The 21,918-nt window shown below is 39.1% G+C and overlaps 1 protein-coding gene and 1 long non-coding RNA gene across 5 annotated transcripts in view; one reads left to right on the forward strand and one right to left on the reverse strand.

The window, feature by feature from the left end:
* Positions 1 to 21,918, forward strand: part of trim33 (tripartite motif containing 33) — a 31,635-nt gene that overhangs the window by 5,011 nt on the left and 4,706 nt on the right. For 2 of the 4 annotated variants that reach the window (XM_031286396.2, XM_031286397.2), the window contains exons 2-19: positions 4,442 to 4,560; positions 6,224 to 6,377; positions 6,762 to 6,894; positions 7,601 to 7,717; positions 7,866 to 7,980; positions 9,383 to 9,529; positions 11,329 to 11,446; positions 11,812 to 12,098; positions 13,713 to 13,907; positions 15,089 to 15,145; positions 15,395 to 15,595; positions 15,969 to 16,101; positions 16,547 to 16,610; positions 17,275 to 17,428; positions 17,626 to 18,056; positions 18,393 to 18,504; positions 18,587 to 18,661; positions 19,753 to 19,905. In XM_031286396.2, coding sequence (XP_031142256.1) covers positions 4,442 to 4,560; positions 6,224 to 6,377; positions 6,762 to 6,894; positions 7,601 to 7,717; positions 7,866 to 7,980; positions 9,383 to 9,529; positions 11,329 to 11,446; positions 11,812 to 12,098; positions 13,713 to 13,907; positions 15,089 to 15,145; positions 15,395 to 15,595; positions 15,969 to 16,101; positions 16,547 to 16,610; positions 17,275 to 17,428; positions 17,626 to 18,056; positions 18,393 to 18,504; positions 18,587 to 18,661; positions 19,753 to 19,905 — 2,765 coding nt within the window. The remainder of the gene's footprint in view (positions 1 to 4,441; positions 4,561 to 6,223; positions 6,378 to 6,761; positions 6,895 to 7,600; positions 7,718 to 7,865; positions 7,981 to 9,382; positions 9,530 to 11,328; positions 11,447 to 11,811; positions 12,099 to 13,712; positions 13,908 to 15,088; positions 15,146 to 15,394; positions 15,596 to 15,968; positions 16,102 to 16,546; positions 16,611 to 17,274; positions 17,429 to 17,625; positions 18,057 to 18,392; positions 18,505 to 18,586; positions 18,662 to 19,752; positions 19,906 to 21,918) is intronic. The other 2 variants (XM_031286398.2, XM_031286399.2) reach the window with 1 other exon arrangement.
* On the reverse strand, positions 2 to 11,002 carry LOC118496358. The gene is made up of 3 exons (XR_004898912.1): positions 10,992 to 11,002; positions 9,939 to 9,944; positions 2 to 215 (listed from the first exon to the last, which is right to left on the reverse strand). It is a non-coding gene; the product is annotated as an uncharacterized LOC118496358 (long non-coding RNA).

The raw sequence follows: 21,918 nt of genomic DNA on the forward strand, positions 1-21,918 counted from the left end.
ACAGAAAGTAATCAGAGTTTACAGATGACATGATGTAATCTTCGCTAAGATTTTTTATGAATATCTGTGACCTGTTGATCAAAACTGACGTTGTCTAAAGTGAGTCCAAGGCATTTGAATTTGTTGAGCTGATGGAGATGGGACGCAGTCCAGTGTTTGGTGCGTTAAAGACAAGTTCTTTTGTTTTCTCTATGTTCAGATGGAGGTAGTTGTCACTGCACCACTGTGTGAAATAAGAAATTGAGTGTTGATCGGCTATAATGCAGTTGTCACTGAGTAGACTAGAGCTGGGCGATATGGAGAAAATCAAATATTATATTTTTGACCAAATACATCGATGTCGATATTGTAGGGTTGACTATTGGTGCTTTCACAAAATATTTACACAATGAGATTTGTGATAATGTATCATCAGTACCGTGGATATAATGACTAAGTGGATAAAGGCAAACAATAGAACAGCTAGAACAGTCTGGTAAGTTCCGAAAGTTACATCACTTTACTGTAATGCAGCCTTTAAAACCAGTAAAAGACAACATCACAATATTACGATATCCACAATTTAAGACGATATCTAGTCTCATCTATCGATGTTGATATAATATAGATATATATCGCCTAGAGATGCACCGATTGACCGGCTGGTGACCGGAATTGGCCAATTTTCACGTGATCGGCCATGACCGGCGACCGGCCGGTCAGTCTGACATATGCCAATTTTATGCCGGTCAAATGCTGTAAATAAATAACACTGTAAAGGCTAACATACACAATGCATAGGAATTATATATAGGCTATCAAATAATAACAATAAATCCACTATTAATTAAATTCTTAATGCAGTGTAACTACTGTAGCATGTAAATAATGCACATAAAATACAAACGTGAGCAAGGGCGTTCAACAATCGCCATTATATCAAATCAACAGCCACGTGCAACCTAGCTAGCAGGTGAAGAACACAAACAACGAAATCACCAGCTAACAATGAACTGACAACATAAGTTATACGACTTACAGTTCTCAAGGACGCACACACACGGTTTCCACTGGCTAGTTATCCCTCGGACAGCGAGTCTGAACAGCTAAATGTATCAATTTTTTTGTTGGATATTGGATGTGAAAAGAAGGAAATGGTTCTTCCATGCACTTTAGATATGTGTGAATTTCCCACACCAGGAGTAATTTATATAGTTCTATTTTATAGCGATCGATTATCTGTTCAAAAAATGTTCTATGCAAAACGTAAAATGATCTATTAAAGAAAAGATAGAAAATAATGTGTGTGTGCTGTAAAGTGGTTAGAAAAAATGAAATCGGAATCGGCTAAAATCGGTATCGGCAGGTCAAACTCAATGAAAAATCGGAATCGGCCTAGAAAATTGTAATTGGTGCATCTCTAATATTGCCCAGTCCTACAGTAGACCTGGTATGGGAGTGTTATCTGAATATGCATAGAATGTGGTGATAGGTGAGGGACTGATGCAGTAGTTTGTGTACAGGGTTTAGAGAAAGGGACTGAGAATCAAGCCCTGAGGGGCTCCGGTGTTAGTGATGATGGCTGGTGACAGTTCCAAAACCTGCTATCTTTCCAAAATGGCAGTGGTAACTAACAGCATCATTCATAGTTTTTCAGGGACAACCTTCATATAATATATCCATGGGGATAGCTGGCTAGTCCCTTAGCTAGCTTGCTTGTTCCACCATGTTTTAACGCTACAGTGGTTTTAGTAAATGAGCCAAACAGCTGACTGGTGAACAGCGGCAGTGCTGACTCCAGAGACGGATAAGCTAGCTAGCTAACTAGCCAGCCCTAACGTTAGCTTATCCATCTTCGGAGGAGCTGCCCACAGCTCTCCTCAGGGCAAAGTAGTCTGCCAGTGCTGGGGAGACCGCGGGGTGAGCTAGGTATAGATAACAGATGGGAGCACTGGCAGTCTACACAAAATAACTGTCATATTTCAAGTTCAACGAGGGGACTCTCACAAGTGTCTCATGGTGACATCTCAAATTACTTTTATTCTCCAGTTTGTAGCTTTTTGTGCAGAGTTTTACCTCCCCACAGTACCTGCCAGCCATCTAAAATTGTATTAGTCTCAGTCTCAGTAGAGAGTTTCAATATCACATGGTCTAAATGCTGTTTTCAGAAAATTACATTAGTTTTGCTTACAGGAGAAATTCAGTACCACATAGTCTGAATTGTATTTATACAACTACCTGTCACTGCAAAGGATTGCTTCTGGCTTAAAACTGGAATATATTATTTTTTTATTTTTTATTTTTTAATTGCCTTTAGTAAATAATGTGGTTAATGTTATCTCACTCAGCACTACAATTTGAAATTGTTGTTGGGAAATGTTTTTACTTTTTAAGTTTAAGTCTTTGGTGGTCAGTTGCTGCAAGACAGCAGTCATACTCTGCCTGGAGTTTTGGAAGGTGGGGTCTCTCAATAAACATAATAGTGAACTAAACAGCATCTGGCCCAGTCTCTCCACACTATATCCCTCAGTTTCCGAAAGCTGTAACATCTCAACATCAATTATTAATTGGCCACTTCCACTGTAGCAGTTAAATTCTACAAACAAGTTTGTTAGTAACTAGATTTACAGCACTGATTAACATGACTTCACATAAAGGATTACAAATTGTGTCATCCTGCCCCCAGTCAAAACACAGCCAGGCTACTAACCCGGTGTTTCACCTGGTCAGAGAAAAGCTGGGACAATGATAAGTTATAAGATAATATTTTACTCATAATCAGTTAAAGTGCATATTTATTTGTTAATTAATAGACATAAAATTAGGAAAAATGCCAGGTGATAATGCTGAATTCAGAAACCACTTCACTGCTTCCTACTTGGACTGACTAATTCATTCATGAATTCATCCTTATTTTCCACTTCTCTTTTGTGATGTCTGCTGTAATAGATGGTGGCAGCTTGTAATTTGACATGTTTAGCTTCCTACTAATCTAGGCCTTGGAATATCTATATAAGTACCTGTCAGGTGTGTCTGAAGAACGCTTTATCTGATGCCCCAAGTTAAATGTGCGTTACCCTGTACAATACTAAATAGTCTTTTTTTCCCTCATAGCAGTACACATTACATAAAATCTAAATAAAGTGTGGCAGTGTTCATCAAATCTACTTTGTGGTTTCCATATTGTTGTGATTAAATAAAGTGAACACTGACACCAAGCACAATTGAAATGTGATGATATCTTGTCACTTACAACATACAATATAAGTAATGTCACCTGAGATTTTTTTCCCTTTCCTGTATTCCAGGGAGATTTGGTATTATCTTGATCCCAGTGTAAGTTGGTAGCAGCTCGCTCCAGTCTTTCACTTGTACTGGTGTATCCAGCACATGCATTAAGACTGGGTTAATATTTGGGAAGGCAATAGCCTGATGTAGTTAACCTAACCTGTTATTGTTTGGGTGCATTGAGGGCTGTACTTTTGATGAATGTACGGGGAAACAACATTAATCCTGTTTTAAAATAAGGTTGTGTGTGTGTGTGTGTGTGTGTGTGTGTGTGTGTGTGTGTGTGTGTGTGTGTGTGTGTGTGTGTGTGTGTGTGTGTGTGTGTGTGTGGGTGGGGGGGGGTGGGGTCATCAACACAATCCCCATCCAGCTGCTTTTACAACCAATCACTCAGAGACCCATGCAGCTGGAGCTTACACAAACCGGCTGTGTGCTGCTCAAGCCAGTGTAGACCAGCTCAAACCGGCTTCAACCGGTTTTTAACTCAGCTGGTGGGTGAGGGGAGAATTTATGGATTTATGAGGTGGAGGAGGGGTGACAAAATATGCTGACACATTTTAAAACATTTATGTGAAATTTAATATTTTGCGTTATATTAGACTTCAGAAAATAAGTGGCAAAGTTAATGAGCTGAACTAATTATTTGTTGGTGTATGATTATAGCAGTTATTCAACTAATTACATTTACAAAGCCATCTAAAGTGATTAAGAGAAACCGTTCTCGTTTGCCCATGTGATTTAATATTCTAATAAAAATGCCAAGGATGGTGAGATTGAATCTTCTGGATACGAGCGCTAAATCAATTAGCCACCGTAAATAGGCAGTGGGTGTCCCACAGTGGCAAGAATTTTTTAATAACAACAGGAATTTACCTAAAGGAAATTATGGAAATAAGCAGAAAGTATGCTGAAGGCTTCTTATTAATCCTCTTTTGTTTAGAGCAGGACTATTCTTAGCCAAGAGTTAAGGGGGCTTCATAAGAAGTCAAATAATAACTTTTAAATGGGCTTGCCCTTTATGGTCACTGCGTCTTTGGCTTTATTTCCATTTTTTCTTCAGATCAGTCGTCAATGAAATATCACTCACTAAGCATTGAATGTGTAGCCCAGTATTTGAACTTTGATCTCATTTGCCTTGGTCCCCCCTCATTTTCTGTCTCTTTTCTATCTTCAGTAAATGTTATGCGGTGTTCAGTGTGCCACCAGGACTACAAACAGAGTGACATTATTGACAACTACTTTGTCAAAGATACCACAGAGGCCACCAGCACGTCTGATGAAAAGGCTGCACAGGTATGTCAAAATGGTTGGCTTTGTGTGTATGTTTAGTACATAATTAGTGCATTTGCATCAGTGCTTTGCATTTTAGGCTTTCCTCCGCTGTGTATGGGTCTTGGCATAACCTTGGGATTCTGATATCTTATTATTACTGTTTATTTTGAAGAGATGTTCACCCTGTTCCACAGGTTTGTCTGGGATTTTACTCAAGTAAGATATAAGAAGCTTGTTTTTTTTGTTTGATTGCACTGGCTTTTAGTGCCACCAATAAAACCACACGATGCAGCTCTTGATCCATTGCTCTGACACAAAATGTGCAGTGTTCATTAATGCTCTAAATTTAAATGAACCAACTGATTTTAGAGAACCTATGACCATTTATTTAGTGTCACCATCAGACCACACTTTTCAAAAAGATTGTAACTCCTGACCACTTAGTTGTTAAACTAAAAAGTAATAATCGTTCAAAAAGTGCAGTGTTGCCCGTGAAGACACAGCTTTAACAATATTAGATCTCAGTGGGCTGCCTGCACGCCATGGAGTGCTATTGGGTTTAAGTATTGCAATAAAAATGTGTGTAGTGTGTCAACACTCAACGTAGTAGTAGTAGTAGTTTAGTAGTAGTAGTTTATTTTGAACATGTAAAAAAAAAAAAAAATTATATATATAATTAACATGACAGCTTAATAAGGTCATGTACTTCTCAGCATAATCTTCCAAAATTATTGTAAGTAATTCAAATTAGAAATTCCCATGTTCAAAAAGGAGTAGGAAGAAGTTCATAACAAATTTTTCAGGTCCTACCCCCATTCTCTATTTTTATCCTTTAGTTAAATACAAAACAATTTGATGCTTCTCATATACATACATCTTTACATACACCGTAAATCTACCTACCGACCTAACGTAAACCGGTAGTTTAGGCTTTAAGGCCAGACACGGCAGGAAAAAAACATCGTCTTTCATGCCCTGGTCAATTTTGCGATTTTGAGTCAATTTGCTTCCATAACAGGTCTTTTTTCAGACTAGTGGAAAGAAAATAACCAAAAGGATTTGATTAGATATTGTGTCTGTAAATTGTGGATTCCAATAAAAATATGTAGACATTTTCCAATACAAACTTGAACTCTCCACTTGAGTAGCACTTGCATACACCAAACTTTCCAGTTTAATTCATATCTATATTCTGAAAGGTTTTACAGAGGAGTTTGTTCATATTTAATTCATAGCCTGATTTATAGAATATTGTATTTCATTTTTTATGGCTGTTAGATAATGCCTCATTTGCATATTTAAACATGCAATTTCAAAAAACTTACAAAATATAAAATATAATTGTCTTAATGTCAGTAATCAACTGAGGAAGTTGCATGGGGATATCTATTAGTTAAATTATTATTTTTTTTTTTCCAGAATGGGTTCTCTACACAATAGGTACTATCACTGAACTTATAGTGTTAGTAAGTTAGCATTTTGACATCAGACATTTTTCTTTAGCCTCAAAAGGTTTTACATTGTCCCAAAGCATGTGTTATTAAAGTACTGTGTTCATATCAAGCAACAATATTTGATGATCTGAGCATGCATTTGTAGGCACTGTATCATTCAGCACAGTAGGGATTCTGGAAAGACTTTGAGCCCAGTTATTTTATATGCTTATTCGTGTGATCTTCTCAAGGTGTGCACAAGCTGCGAGGACAACGCAGGAACCATAGGCTTTTGTGTGGAGTGCGGAGAATGGCTGTGTAAGACCTGCGTGGAGGCCCACCAAAGGGTCAAAATTACCAAGGACCACAAGATCCACACAAAGGAGGATGCTGACGCTGCCTCTGGTAAGATGGCTGACCCTCACCGTGAAAGGCTGACCAATGTTTATCGAAGCTAAAAACTGCAAAAGCCTAAATAATACCGACCCCAGTTGCAGCACAGTGAATGTGGTGGTGCTGATAGGCTGTTGCCATAGTAACAGTGCTGCAGAGTCTGGCTGCTTAGATGGTACCTCTAGCTGGGGGACCATACACCCTGAAGCTCTAGCCAGAGTTTTCTGAGACCTTTTGTGTCTGTTTATAAACCTTAACTGTCTTTTTTGCTTTCTATTTTTGTCTTTCTTTTGTTCTGTCTTTCCTTCACTGGTTTTTATGACTAAGTTGCCTCTCAATTGATTTCTGTCTCTCCAATTAAGCATCAGTGGTGTCTTTTCTCCTGTGTGTCTATAGAGTCTGTTGGTACGCCCGGACAGAGGCCTGTTTTCTGTCCCATCCACAAGCAGGAGCCACTGAAGCTTTTCTGTGAGACCTGTGACACTTTGACCTGTAGGGACTGTCAGCTGCTGGAGCACAAGGAGCACAGGTCCACACATCTAACACTTTCCACACATCTATTTTATTACTTATGAACTGTCGTTCTCCTGTCTATAAGCTCCTTTAACTGGTATGGTACCAGTGTTTTTGAACTGCTGGCAAAATTTGTAGTTGATTGCCTACACTTTTCATTCATTTCAGTACATTATGAAAATCAGTTGCAGAGAGACCAAATGCACACCAAATATTAGGCCAATCTGGCCATCATGTTTCAAGATGTGTTGGTTATAAACACAAAGCAGTCCCATTAGTCACCTCCTTGGTAGAGGTAAAAGAAGGACAACAATGGCCCATCAATGTAGTCCTGTCATTCACGTTTATTTGTGTAGCTCATTATCAATGCATGTCTCAATGGGCTTCATAGCCCATATCGATCATAAACTGTGGTGATTGTATAGCTCATCTGTGCTGCCCGGTTGAAGATTGAAAGCATCCATGTTTCGCCAAAAATACAGTTAATACATTTTTATTAAATTGCTTCAAAGTCTTCACTTCATATATTATGAGACTGGACTAACAGACTTGGATGTAAACCACAACTTGACTGGTTGACAGAGGCATACAATTGCAAGGGAGTAATTCCAGTTTCCCTTGAAACCTAATTTATATTTTGACTGTATTTCTTATTTTTAACACAATTAGTAAAATCACAGTCAATCAGTTTATTGAAACTACATTTTCCCCTCTACTCTCAGGTACCAGTTCCTGGAGGAGGCTTTCCAGAACCAGAAAGGCTTAATTGAGTCCAGCGTGGCCAAACTACAGGAAAAGAAGAACTACGTCCATTACTCTGTCTCTCAGGTGCAAAGCAGGTGCGAGTTTTACATCACCCAGCATCCTCTCCAGTGCTGCCTATTGACATAGTTACTGCATGTCAGTACCCATGGCAATCGGCTGAAAAATGCAGTCAGCATTTTTATTGGTGTCTAGGGTCTCTAAATGAAGTGTTTTTTCATCCAGGTTAAAAGAGCTGAATGAGACACATAGGAAGGTGGAGCACGAGATCAAAATTGCAGTATTTACGCTTATTAATGAGATCAACAAGAAGGGAAAATCCTTGCTGCAGCAGTTGGAGGTAAGAGAATATTAATTAAATCAATTTGGCTAAGAGCTGCATAAGGTACTGCAAAATCAGTTAGAAAAGATTAGTAATGAATTGTAATGGATTTGAAACAATAGTTTTTGTATGCATTTATGCAAGCTCATTCTGTGATTGTTGACTCTCAAGCCTTGAGTAGGGGTGCATGATATATCGACTCAATATCGTTATTGTGATATTACGTTGCACAATATTATATTGAAAGTGTCGCGATAAGTATGCAATATTTTATTTATTTTGTGGAGCGCTGCGTCCCGTCTGTTAGTTGTGTTTGATTTAGAGCCTGCTTGAAACTCTATAATGATCATGTTTCATTGGCCAGTTACCATACCACTTGCACATGTTAGTACACGTCAGCGCACGGGTCCACTACGTGACAAACCCTATGGAGCGTACCACGTGTGTGCATATTTCGACAGAGTGACAGTGTAAGTGAGGAAATAGATAGACAACAAAACGGAACGAATCAAAAGCGAAAGAAAAGTTCTCTATTTATATATTTTATACTGTACAACCAGTAAAACATGTCCTGTTCTGTAGACATGGTCGTTATTTATTTATTCATGTTGTACCAGTCCAATATGACAGTCAGTTGAAATAAACCTTGTGTTGTAAGAAAACTTGTTTAATTTGTTATGAATCTATTTTAATGCATTTTCCCATAATGTTTGTAATTTTACATATGTTAAAAAATATCGAAATTAATATTGATATCGCAATATTCATAATCGATATCGCAATATTCATAATCGATATCGCAATATCACATTTTGTCAATATCGAGCAACCCTAGCCTTGAGAAACACTTATTTCCATGAAATCCCACCACACAAATTCTCTGTGTATTTTGTGTGTCGGTACTCTAGCCTGTATGTATCTGCCCATACAAATATGATGAGATATCCAACAACACATTTTTTACAATGTGTGCTAACGCCTTCTCATATATTATAGATATTGAATATATCTTGATATTTTGATGTATTCTGTTACTAAATATGTTGTCACACACAAATGAATTATACATAGTTTCCTCTTTCTGCATACTTCCCTAAGACAGCCTTGCTGTGACTTATTTCCCCTTCATACATTTACTCAGTTCCGTCATTAAATCTGGTTTGTTATATACTTGACTACTTTCCCATTTGCTATGCTCTTATTTTTTTAATTAGTTTTGATGTATTCTATTATCGACTGCTGTAATAACCCAAGCTCCCCACGGGGATTGTTACATTTTAATCTAATCAAATCTAATTATCTAATCCATCTCTATGCATATGCTAACATTTTTGTAATAGCTTGAAGTATTTATTTATCTAGGGTGTTTAGGCTCTTCAGAAGCAGTGCTTTAACCAGAATAATCTCACTTTCTGTCTAGACTGTGACCAAGGAGCGCAGTATGAGGCTTGTGTCTCAGCATAAGGATACCACCCTGCTGGCTCAACAGATCCACCATGTGCTCAACTTCTGCCAATGGGCCATCACTACTGGCAGCAGCACAGCGCTGCTCTACAGCAAGAGGCTGGTATGTTTCTCATGAGCCCCAGATGTTCAAGCCAACAGTATGTACAAAACTGAAGTTTCACCACAGTCGACATGGCTGGTTTGTAATCACGAAAAAAGCATTGCATTTGGCTTTGGTTGGATCCCCAAGTTTTGCTGTACGTGAAAAGAATTATACCAGTTTTAGTGTTAAATTCTAGTATTGCGGAACGTTAGAGTTAGGTCAGCCTCCGACATAACTTGTGACCTCGTAATCATCATTTCAGGCATGAACTTCAATCAGATGTAGGGTTGTAGCTAGTATATTGGTATTTTTCCATATGTGATGGATATGTTAACAGCAGCAGTCTAAAGCCGCATTTCGACTGCAGGAACTTACCCTCGGAACTAGGAACCTTCTGAGGAACTCGTTGCGTTTCGACCGCAGGGACTATGGTCTAAATTTAGTCGGGACATTTTCTGGGGCCTTTTTAGCCCCCAAAATGTTCCTGATCATGGTACTTTCTGAATGTTCGGGGTGGGGTTAGCATGGATGACCATTGTTGATTGGTTAAACACACAGAGCGTGGCTGTTTCAACTCGCCGACCGTTTAATTTATAAAACAAGGAAGTACTCTCATATCGATGTATGAACATTTTAGGACAAGGGGAGAACATTTTTCTTTTTTTCATAACATAGTAAAGTACAAGTAAATTTCGGCTTTGCTGTCGGCTTCCCAACTCCTTTAAAAAAAGACACAAAAAGATAATTTAGATGCACTGAAATACAGGCTGCAGAGATGTTGGCTGCAAGCTTGGGTGATCGAAGAGAGAGAGTGAATGAATGGAGCCGTGAATGATAAAAATATAATTCTCTGATTGTTTTACAACAGTTGCTTTCTACTCTAGTATTGATTTATAACCCATTTATGGCAGTGGGAGAACATTTCTCTTTGTTTTCATATAATAAATAAAGTCAGCTTTGCTGTCGGCTTCCTGACTCATTTTAAAACCGAGAGAGATCGAGTGAGCCAGCGGCCACACTGAACTGCCGGCTGCAGACGTGTCTCTCGGGCAAGCGAGACAGAGAGAGTGCAGCGGTGCTTTGAATGAGAAAAGTAAAACTTCTTTTCTGATGGTTTCTCAACGGTTACAATTTAAAGCACAGTGAGACAAAATCTGTTTTGTGGTGTTTTTCTTTCCGGTGTATTTTATATGAAACGGGCGGGCACACTGAACTGCAGACTGCAGAGTGTGTTTACACCTGCGACCACCAGCCCTCATCCTGTCATGTTGCTTTTTACACATCAGTGGACTCATTTGCATAATCTTTCCAGATCTAAAAAGACAATTGGCTCAAGGAACCTTCTAGTTCCTTCAAAATAGTTCTGGAGACTTAAAAGCCCCCAGAACCTTGTGTTGAAACACGGCTTAAGAACATGACATTTTGTTTGGAGTGTACTTCTGGATCAGCCTTTTCTAGATTTGTGAAGTTTCAGAACCACCTTTTATCCCACATTATGTGGATGTTTTTTTTTTGGCTCAAACATGGAGGCCTGCCACGTGGATTTAAATACTGACCACAAGACAGTCAGCAAATGAGATAATTTTAATTACTTTATTTTTGGTTCAGAGTAATGCTCCCAAAGGGCATGTTTACAAATGGGCTGTTTGTTGCTTTGATAAAGCCAGGCTCAGTAACTGAAAGACGTTATTGTGTGTGTGTGTGTGTGTGTGTGTGTGTGTGTGTGTGTGTGTGTGTGTGTGTGTGTGTGTGTGTGTGTGTGTGTGTGTGTGTGTGTGTGTGTGTGTGTGTGTGTGTGTGTGTGTGTGTGTGTGTAGATCCTGTTCCAGCTTCGCCAGCTCTTCAAGGCTAGACTGGAGCCAGCTCCCCAAGCCAATGGAGTTGTGCGCTTCTTTTGTGACCCCACCTTCTGGGCCAAAAACGTGGTAAATCTAGGTAAGACAGGCCTATTACCGTATTATGATTATTATCCCCCATTATCTTATATATTGCCTTTCAGTCTCTTATTGATTTATCTTAATCAAGATTAAGAGAGAACAATCTTAATTTGCCATTAACATGGGTTTCATTAGATTTGTATGGCCTTTGCATGCTTATTTTAATGATAATCCTGATCTGGGATACCAGATTTAGTCTTGCCTTACTGAACAGAGTCATAAACAGCATTGAAAATGAGCAGTAAGCAATTGAATAATGTGCCCTGTCGCATAAAAAAAAATTAAGCAATGTTTCACACCGGTATAGCGCATGTGTACTTCTTTAAAGTATGCTTACTGTTATCCCTCTTCTTATTATTGTAGGTAATTTGGTAATCGAGAAGCCACCCCAACCTGTGCAACCGCCCGGTGTGATGGTAGGAGGACCCCCTATTTCTCCAGGCCAAGGTCACCATGGCAAACACCCAGGACAGATCAACCTGGCCCAGCTCCGGATGCAGCACATGCAGCAGGCGGCCTACGCACAGCAAAAGCAGCAGCAGCAGCAGCAACAACAGCACCAGCAGCAGATCCAGCAACAGATGCGCATTGCCTCCCAAATGTCCCAGCAGCACGTCAGACAGGCCGGTCCACCAATGGGTCAGCAGCAGGTACGGAAAACATTCACCAGTCAAGGTACCAGTGTGGAAAACAATTTAATAAATCTGTGCTCCAATTGAACACCCTAGTGACTCATCAACATTAAAAGCTCACTTCAACATTTTTTTCTTAGTCCACCAAACAATTGTTTTATTAATTTTTATCACATTATTATATCTCTCCAGACCTTGTCAGGTATTAATAGATGATGGTGAGGCGTGAACGGTTGCCCCGCTTATACCATGGTCACTTGCCAAATAACATATTTTTAAAACATAAGGTTATATTTTAATTTGTTTTACAGTTGAAATCTAAAGTTTATCCAAACAATAACTCTGTTTCCCTGGTTACGCCTGTGGGTTGGACTAATACCTGGAACAATCATTCCCATCCTATAAGGTTCTTATGCAATGCAAACATTGTTCACGCCTCCAGGAAATAGGAAAGACCTTATATACAACTTGCCACCCTTAGCAACGGGAGATATTTATAGTCTGCTCCGCTCGTAGAGTCCTTCAGCTGAGCTACGAGCCAGAAAAGCTAATGCTATGCTAGCAAGATCCAAAGTCAATAACATTGTGTACAGTTGGCAATCAGTAAAAATAAGTTGACAGTATGTTGAACAACAAGACAAGCTAGCTATCCAGCCACGTCATTGTCCCCAAAACAATATAACGACTTTTACGAACAATGTTATCCGCGATGTGTAACGTTACTGTCTGCCGCAGCCTGAAGCAGCGACCTGAACAGTGAACGGGATGTGAGATAACGTTATTTGCTGTGAAACAAAGTCAGTTCAGAGGGGCAGTATAACTTACTTCTTGCAGCTTGTGTGTTAGCGCCATCCTGTGGTGTTCAGAGGCAGTGTTGGAAATAGCAGATTCACATTTCCTTTTTGTTTCAATGTAGCACATTCATTTAGAACAGTAAACAGTCACTTTCACCAGAACTCCTTCAGTAGGTGTCCTCCATCACTTTTTTATGTACACCCTGCAGCCAATCAGAATCGAGTATTCACCCAGACCATGGTATAATTTGTTTTAATTTAATTTGTGAATGTTACATTCCATTCTGTGAAAGCTGAACACCATAAATTGTTGTAACATTGTTTTCCTTCCTGAAGATTTACCTTCATGTCATCGAAGTGAATGCAGCGATTGTTAGAAAATATATATATTCTTGTGTGCCTCATTACACCTTTAGAACATTGTGAACTGAACCCTGCTTAGGTTCTCCAAGTGCTCGTAACTGCTTTCTGAATTAACTCACGGAGGTCAAGCCAGTAGATGGTGAATATGAACCACAATCGTGACAATCAATTGTTTTATAACAAACAGTTAAAAGCCTCAAAATATATGATTTAATGCAAGAAAATCTTAGCTTTTGAGATGCTGCAACCAGTTAATATTTGGAATTTTTAAAGGATAAATGTCTGAAGTGATGAATTGATAATTCAAGTCCTGAGTTTGTTTTCTGTAGATCGATAAATCTAGTCATAATGTCAGCACTAATTATATGTTTTATTCCTTTAATTGTATGACACCGAGAATCGTTTGCATGAGTTGCCATGGTTGAGTTTATCCATTGATCTTATTTTCACACAGTCTGTGTATGATTTTTGACAGCCTCCAAGGCTCATCAGTATGCAGCAGATGCCGAGAGGGCCTGGCGGTATGAATGGAGGGCCAGGTCCCCCCTTGTACCCTTCCTCCCATCATATGCGTCTCCCGGGTCCACCACAGGGCCGAATGCCCACGGCTCAGCCGAGACATAATGGACAGCAGTATCCCACCATGATGCAACCTCAGCTACAGAGACAGGTCAGTGTAAACACGCTTATGTTCCACTGTTTGGAATTCGATACACAGATGCAATTTGATTATTTTACAGCATACCTTGACCGTTTGGATTTTACATGTGATATTGTTTTTTGTCTAACACATTGTTGCTGTAATTTTTGTAAACTGAAACTGATGTACTGATGTATTAAAGATTGTTTAACCCGAAATGTATAGATACACTAGGCGATGCTGGTCTGAAGCAGCCAAACAGCTTGCCTAAGAAAGAAATATACAGTATTTACAGTATTGTTTGCGCATCATTTTCTCTCTAATGCACAAAAAAGTAACTTGGGTATATTTACAGATATTGAAGTGGGGTTTCATTTGATTTTGTTTGTTTCTGTAAATATTCCGGGGAAACCCCTCCAACAAGCAGATCTAGTTTTTCTAGTTTGTATTATTGTGGTTTTTATTCTTTAAAGTTGGTTAAGAATAAGGTATTATTGCTGAGGCCAGTTCATTGTTTTTTCCACCAGAGGGAACATCATGATGTCAAAATGTTGTTTATGTGAAAAAATACACATATGGCTCTGTTGTTACCTGGATATTTTAAAAACTCTCAAATAACATTATTGGTAAAATCTGTATCAATATTGAAAAAACGGTCAGCCAATCCTTTTCTTTTTGATGGCTGAATAATTGGGAAACTTTTAGATATATATTATATGCTTAAAAAGAAGGCTGTTAGCACTGTAATACTGCTATCCTTGTTAACTTTCTCAAGTTTTGAGTTCAGAGCTGTTTACATCCATGTTAACTATCTTGCAGTCTTCTTTCCTGTCTTTGTCGGCACATTGTAGCATATTTTGGTGTGTTACTTCCACCTGTTCATGAGTGGAACAGTGGGACACCATTGGTAGAACTGTTTAGGGCATGTGCTTCCTCGTGTGTATGTACGAGAAACAAAACAGGGACCCTTCAGAAAAAACAGCTGCATTGCACTACTAGAGGTTTAAATTTGATTTGAATTTTCAAAGTATTATTCAGTCCTGCTTCACACTGTCTTACCAATGTAAAAATACATATAAAGCTGATTTATTTGCTCAAGTCAAATAACGTGTTAAGTATTAAAAAAATTTAATTTTAAAATTGACTGCCTGCATGTAAGATTAGGTAAAAGAAACCTCCACTATATCCAGCCCCTTTTTCTTTGTGTCTAGATGTCTATAGAATCTGAGATGAGCCACCAAAGGTTTCGTTTCTTACTACAATCAGGGGTTTGGAACCTTTTTCCTACTTTGTTGTTTGTGTCTTGTGCAGCATGTGTCACCCAAATGCATGATCATGCAACCATGTTGTTTTTACCACTAATTATTTTCTGATAAAACTCTGAATGACCTGCGTCATTGTTCCTGTTGTCCCTCCTTTCTTCCCTTCTTTTTTCTTTCCGGTCATTATCCTTCCTACCCTCCTTTCTATGGTTTTCTTTTCCTTGATCCCTCCTCCCTCTCTCTTTTTCTGTGCAGCATTCCAACCCAGGGCATGCCGGCCCTTTTCCGGTGGCTTCCCTCCATAATGCCAACCCCACGAGTCCCACCAGTGCCAGTATGGCAGGTGCCCATGCTCACCGCGGCCCTGCCAGCCCCATCATAGGTCCCATCGAGCTCATCCCCTCCGTCACCAATCCTGAGAACCTGCCCTGCCTACCTGAGATCCCGCCCATTCAGGTGCGCGCATTATAACCATGTTTTTGTTGTTTGGGACACTTTTAGATTTTTGTCAGACTAATTAATTTTCAAATTAAAATGAAATCAGATGGAAGTCTAAGCATCACATATTTAGCATAATGACAAACATTAACAAACATTTTGAAACCAAGCCAAATGTATAAAATGTGCTATAAACTGGGAAAGGTTTGTTGAAGCACAACTACAAAGTCTAATGTGCTGCATGAGGAGGCAGAACTAACACAGGCCAAAATGTTTGTCTGTTGGCTGGTGTTACAGCTCCTGGTAAATATATTCCTTTAAAAAAAATCTATTGACCTCTTGAGTAACCTAATTCTATGTTGATATTTCCCCTACCTCTGTGCTTTTCTAGCTAGAGGATGCAGGTTCCAGCAATCTTGGACACCTCCTGTCTCGCTACATCACAGCCAGCACACAACATCACCTTGGCTCAGTGGACATGAACCCCTCACCTGGACTGTCCACACACTCTCCTGGATCTTCAGGTACCCTCACGTTCATGGAGATGGATTCCCAGAGGGAGGAGCTTTTTTAATGCTTTATTTCCTGCTTTCTAAAGTTGCCCTAATCACATTTATGATAACATCACAGACTTCAGTGGTCGGGCCTAATGTCACAAAGAGCAGCCATTGGCTCTAACTGTCAAATTCTGCCAAATTATCAAATGTGACTTTTTACACGTGTTATACATTGGAATAACTGGGTTTAATGTATAAGCCATTTCAATTTCATTTCCACAAAATTACACTATGATATCATTACCATGCTATAAAATGATGTAGTAAAATATCGGCAATGTTGCCCACCCCTTCATCATATCCAGTATCTGCTTCCTAGATACTGTGTACATTTACTGTCATGTACTTGTACACAGGAAGTGATCACTGCTGCTTCATCAACACCTGTTTCTTGTCTCATTTCTGTCTGCAGGTCTATCGAATGCCCACACACCAGCACGGCCTTCTAGCACGTCCAGCACAGGCAGCAGAGGCAGGTAAGAACATATGAAAGTGTTTTAATAGCAAAACACCACACAAAAAAACGTATTAACATGCCAAAGCCCAGGTTAACTGATTCAGTAACTTAGACTCAATCAAACTTTTAATTCTTGCAGTGAGTTACACTGCTAAAAAATATTTGGTGGGAGTGACACGATTGGAGTGAGCACAATTAAGCAACAAGACTTGCTCAAGCAAGGCGTTCTAACAGCAGGATGGTGATGAGGTCATGCCACATAACCCTGTCTATGTTTAAACCAGACACTTGAAAATCAGCGGCTGGGTCAAGGACAGAAGGTGGATGTGGAAGTATGAAACTTCTTGTCTCACACTATAAATTAGCATTTTATTAGTTAACAATCACTGTAGCCTTTCCCTAACCTTAAGAAAGAAGTTTTAGTTGCCTAACTTTAACCCCAATACTCGTTTTTGTCGCACAAGAAGTCACCAAACTCCATTTTTTATCAAAATGTGTCGGTTTAGTTTTGCCTTGCTTTACATACTTGGTTAAACACTACTGGGCCAAATGAAACAAGCAAGCTGTATGTTTGTCCTGTGGTCAACATAGGGACAGGAGCAAGTAGAGTCTTAATTAGTAGTTAATTGGTTTGAAGTTGTTAATGAATTTAAACAATTGTGTTGTTTTTGTGTGTGTTTAAGCTGCAGCTCTGCAGGGAGGGCGGGGCCAGGAGGTGGAGCATCGGTGGAGCAGGTGAGGGTGAAGCAGGAGCCTGGTACAGACGACAGCTATAGCTGTCCAGCTTCTTCTCTGAAGACGGAGCGGGGCAAAGATGCCGGGAGGAGTGCCTGCATGGTATGATTTCTGACAGAATCCATCAGTCTTTGCCTTCGACATACTCAGATATGCGCTTCTTATTAATGGGAAATACATAAAAGATTATACATGTGCTCGGACAGTATTGTAAGATATATGAAAATAAGACAATTGTTCAGAATATACTCGTACTGTCTTAAAACCGTCTAATGTTTTTGTGTGCATTTTACCCCCAGATGAGCAGTCCGGAGAACAGTCCCCTTCCTGTCTTGGGAGTCGTAACTGCTGGCCAAGATGCTCTCAAGGCTTTAGGGGAGCACATCAAAACAGAACCCCAATCTGAGACACCTTGTTCTGGACTAAATGGCTCCACTGCCACCACCTCCTGTTCTTTCACTACCACTATGACCGCCACTACCTCGTTATCCTCCGGGAACAGCAGCAACACAGCAGGCACTCCGCTTACTAATGGAAACTTAGACAAGGGGACAGAGACCAAAGGGGACGGGGCGTCGGCTGGAACAGGCAATTCTGGTGGGAAGGAGGACGACCCCAATGAAGACTGGTGTGCTGTTTGTATCAACGGTGGTGATCTGCTGTGCTGTGACCGCTGCCCCAAAGTGTTTCACATGAAATGCCATGTACCCACCATAAAAATCTTCCCAACGTAAGTGATCAGTATAGGTGATTTTTTTTTTTTTTTTTTTTTGGTGGTGTATTTGGTGTTTAACTGCTGTGTAACCAAAGTTAATAAAGAAAACAGAAAAAGAAGAGACTTGCAGAATGTATGAGATGCAACACTAAAACCAGAACATGTTTTAGACATTGACAAAGTTGATACCTGATTTGTAGTAACAGGCCCATACTAGCAGACAAATACGTCAGTCTAAACCTAATGTCTCATTACACCACTCAAAACATTTGGCTTTGGCTGCTGTTAATTGACCATGCAGATGAAATATAATGTTAACATAATATCCTCTGTGTGATTTTTGTGTCTCAGGGGTGACTTTCTCTGCACATTTTGCCGGAGTCTAATCACCCCAGAGATAGAATACTGTGACGACAGCAACAAAATCAAAGGAGAGCAGGGCCTGAGTCCTGAGAACCAAAGGGTCAGTACAGCCACCACACCCTTTAAGGCCTCTTTGTGATTAGTACATCTCTGCTAATATGCTTCTTCCTCTCTCTCTGCAGAAATGTGAACGCCTCCTGCTGCACATCTTCTGTCATGAGCTCAGTGTGGGCTTCAGGAAACCTGTTCCTAGCTCTGTAAGTAGTTCGACAGGACTTACACACACACACCCACACACATAGTTCAAACACTACCTGATGGCACTCTTCCTGTTCCTCTTGTTTCTTATGTGGTGGAAAAGGTTAATTTGTCTTTCTTTGTTTTTATTAGTCCAAGAATGCTCTCGTTTTTTGTTGACGAACAAACAGATTGCACAAACTCACCAAGGTGTTTGAAGTAGACAGGGTTGCCACTTGGAATTACAAAGAAAGAAATATTGTGAATTGTGAAAAGTTGTGAAAACAACTTACTTTTGGTCAAAATTCCAATATACTTTTACCCCTTTTGCAAACTAGGACAGTTTTGAAATGCAATGAAAACACCTGTTAGCACCTTTTTTGTGTCCTGTGTGCTGGTATTGTCTTCTTGTTTTATTTTATTGCATACTGGAATCCATCCTTTATGTTCTGTGGTTACTTGATTAGTTAGCTCTTGGTAGGCTCATTACTTGATGAACTCATAAAATCTTTTGAGACATGCTTGTGTTGAAAAGTTGTACAAATGATATGAACATTATTTCATATAGCCCTCATGTTGGCGAAGCAGGTCCTGGAAATTGTAATCACGTCTGATTGAGTTTTCCACATGCTTGGAGCAACTTAAGAGAAAAATGTTCTAGTGGTTGATCTCTGTGAAGCTTTTTTTGTTTTTCACAAATATCTGCTTTATGTTTGACCAGTTTTTGTTTTGACATGCACCCTTAATACAACATTATGAGACAATTTATTGTCAATTAAGTTTTTACTTTGAATGAGTTTGCATTGATGTTTGTGGATACATAAACATATAAAAAGGAAATAAACTATAAAGCAAAGTACTGCAACAGACAAGAACATTAAACTATATTATATAAATATTACAATAAAAGGTAAAAGACACTATCAAATATGTACAATGGACCTGTTTTAGGATAAGTTAACTGGCTTTGGAGTTGTCTCATTTCTGTTTCGGTTTATCTGCCAAACTGCAAGCCACACTGTCCTCCACCTCATGTTTAATGCAAAGAGAAACTTTTCGACATCCTCTGAAATAGTTAGAGACTTTGTCTAATCCAGTTTTGTTCAACTAGGTGCCAAACTACTACAAGATTATCAAGCACCCCATGGATCTGAAGAAGGTGAAGAAGAGGCTGCAGTTACGAAGCTCCCAGCACTACCAATCCATCCAGGAGTTTGTGTCCGATATGCGCCTGGTCTTCACAAACTGTGCAAATTACAATGAGGTGAGCAGCATGAGTCTTGCGCCTGCTTTTGGGGAATGGTGCGTGTGCGTGTGCGTGTGCGTGTGCGTGTGTGTGTGCGTGCGTGCGTGCATGCTGACAATGGGTTAGTGATATGAGTTGAAGTTAAAATTGCCACTAGCTACTTAAATAGCTTAGATTGAATCATTTGACAATTTTCATGTCCAAAAAAATACTAGGCTAACACACTATGCCTTTTCAAGAATAATTATTTTGCAAAAACGCAAGTAAACAATAAAATGAATAGAGAAAACCAGAAGGACCCCTTACAAGATAGATAATATACACCCCTTATGCATGCCTCTTTGGAATAATTATTACAGTATTAGTTAGTGAAAGAACACCACAAGAGAATAGTATTAGAAAGATATTAGACATGCATTAAAATATTTACATAGAATACCCATAACACTATATATATACACACACACACACACACACACACACACACACACACACACACACACACACACACACACACACACAGGCTAAATAAAACATGGATTCTGATTAAGGTATTTAAAATAATATATACTAGACACACACATTAGAACGTGATCTATGAATTATTTTAGATTGAAACGTCTACTTGTATATGGATTTTATATCATGATGTTAAAGAATCAATGGATACAACAATTTGTATATTAGTACCAGGTATTGTATATCACCTCAATATATTAGTCTAACCCTGACATTGGAAAAGGAGGTGGGAAGGGGTGCTATAGCCTGCAATGTGCGTACAGTTTTATACACCTACTAACACTGGCTGTTGGAGGGTGGAGAGGAGAGGCGTCTCTTTTCACACTGGCTTCAGGAACACTGTCTGAACCCTTTTAACATTGTCTGCATCACAATAATACATCACACGTTTGGTTTTTAATAGATCACTGTGGTCATATTCTTCTATGGGGAAATTATTTATTTGAATGTATATTGGATGTGTTTATTTCGTTTGATTATTTGGTGTGGGTATTAGTTTAATTGCTTATGATCTCATGTACCCTCTGTGTGTAATACAGACTCTTGGAGAGAGTCTTGCTTGATATGTCAACTTGACAAATCTACTATAAAGCATACTGTATATGATCCTGTATTACACCTTCCAATCACACGAGGGAGCTTCTATTTTATCAAGAAGTGAACAGTGTCTGGAATAACAACCCAGACTACCCTGAGACATCACTTCATTTGGCTAATGTTACTCTTAAAGGCTCTGAGCTGCAGGACAACCTCACCATACGTGCGATATTATTATGAAACCAAAATTAACAGCAAGCAGGGTTCTCACTTAAGGATGTTTTGTAATGTTCGATACATCTTGTGTCATTTTCGTTTGCATGACTTATAAATATAGACGAAGACATTTTAAGCAGAAGGACATCACTGTAATTAGTAAGTCATCAATTAGTGACTATTCAGGTAACATAGGTCACCCCCATGGCAACATGCACAAGGGCTAGATTTTCAAGATAGATTGAAGCTCTTTTCAGAGCTGGAGACTTAAAAATTATTTGTGTAGTTGAAGAATCAGTTTCGCTTTATTAACCTGTGCACACATAGCATATACATAGAGCTGGGCGATATGGAGAAAATCAGATATCACGATATTCCTGACCAAATACCTCAATGTCGATATTGCGATGATATTGTAGGCTTGACAATTGTTGCTTTAACAAAATGTTTTCACAATTAGATATTAGATAAATAATCATCAGCAATGTGGATATAATGACAAAGTGGGTAAAGGCAAATAATAAAACAGCTAGAACAGTCTGGTAAGTGAAGAAAATTACATTCATTTACTGTAATGCAGCCTTTAAAACCAGAAAAAGACAACCCTTATGCCATATCCCAATATTATGATTTTCAAAATCGAAGACCATATCTAGTCTCATATCTCGATATCGATATAATATTGATATATTCCCCAGCCCTACATATACAAACAACAAAAATCTAATATTTCTAGGTATGACAATTGGAAAAAGTGCT

The sequence above is a fragment of the Sander lucioperca genome, chromosome 12 (assembly GCF_008315115.2).
Source record: "Sander lucioperca isolate FBNREF2018 chromosome 12, SLUC_FBN_1.2, whole genome shotgun sequence".
In the NCBI taxonomy this organism is placed as follows: domain Eukaryota; kingdom Metazoa; phylum Chordata; class Actinopteri; order Perciformes; family Percidae; genus Sander; species Sander lucioperca.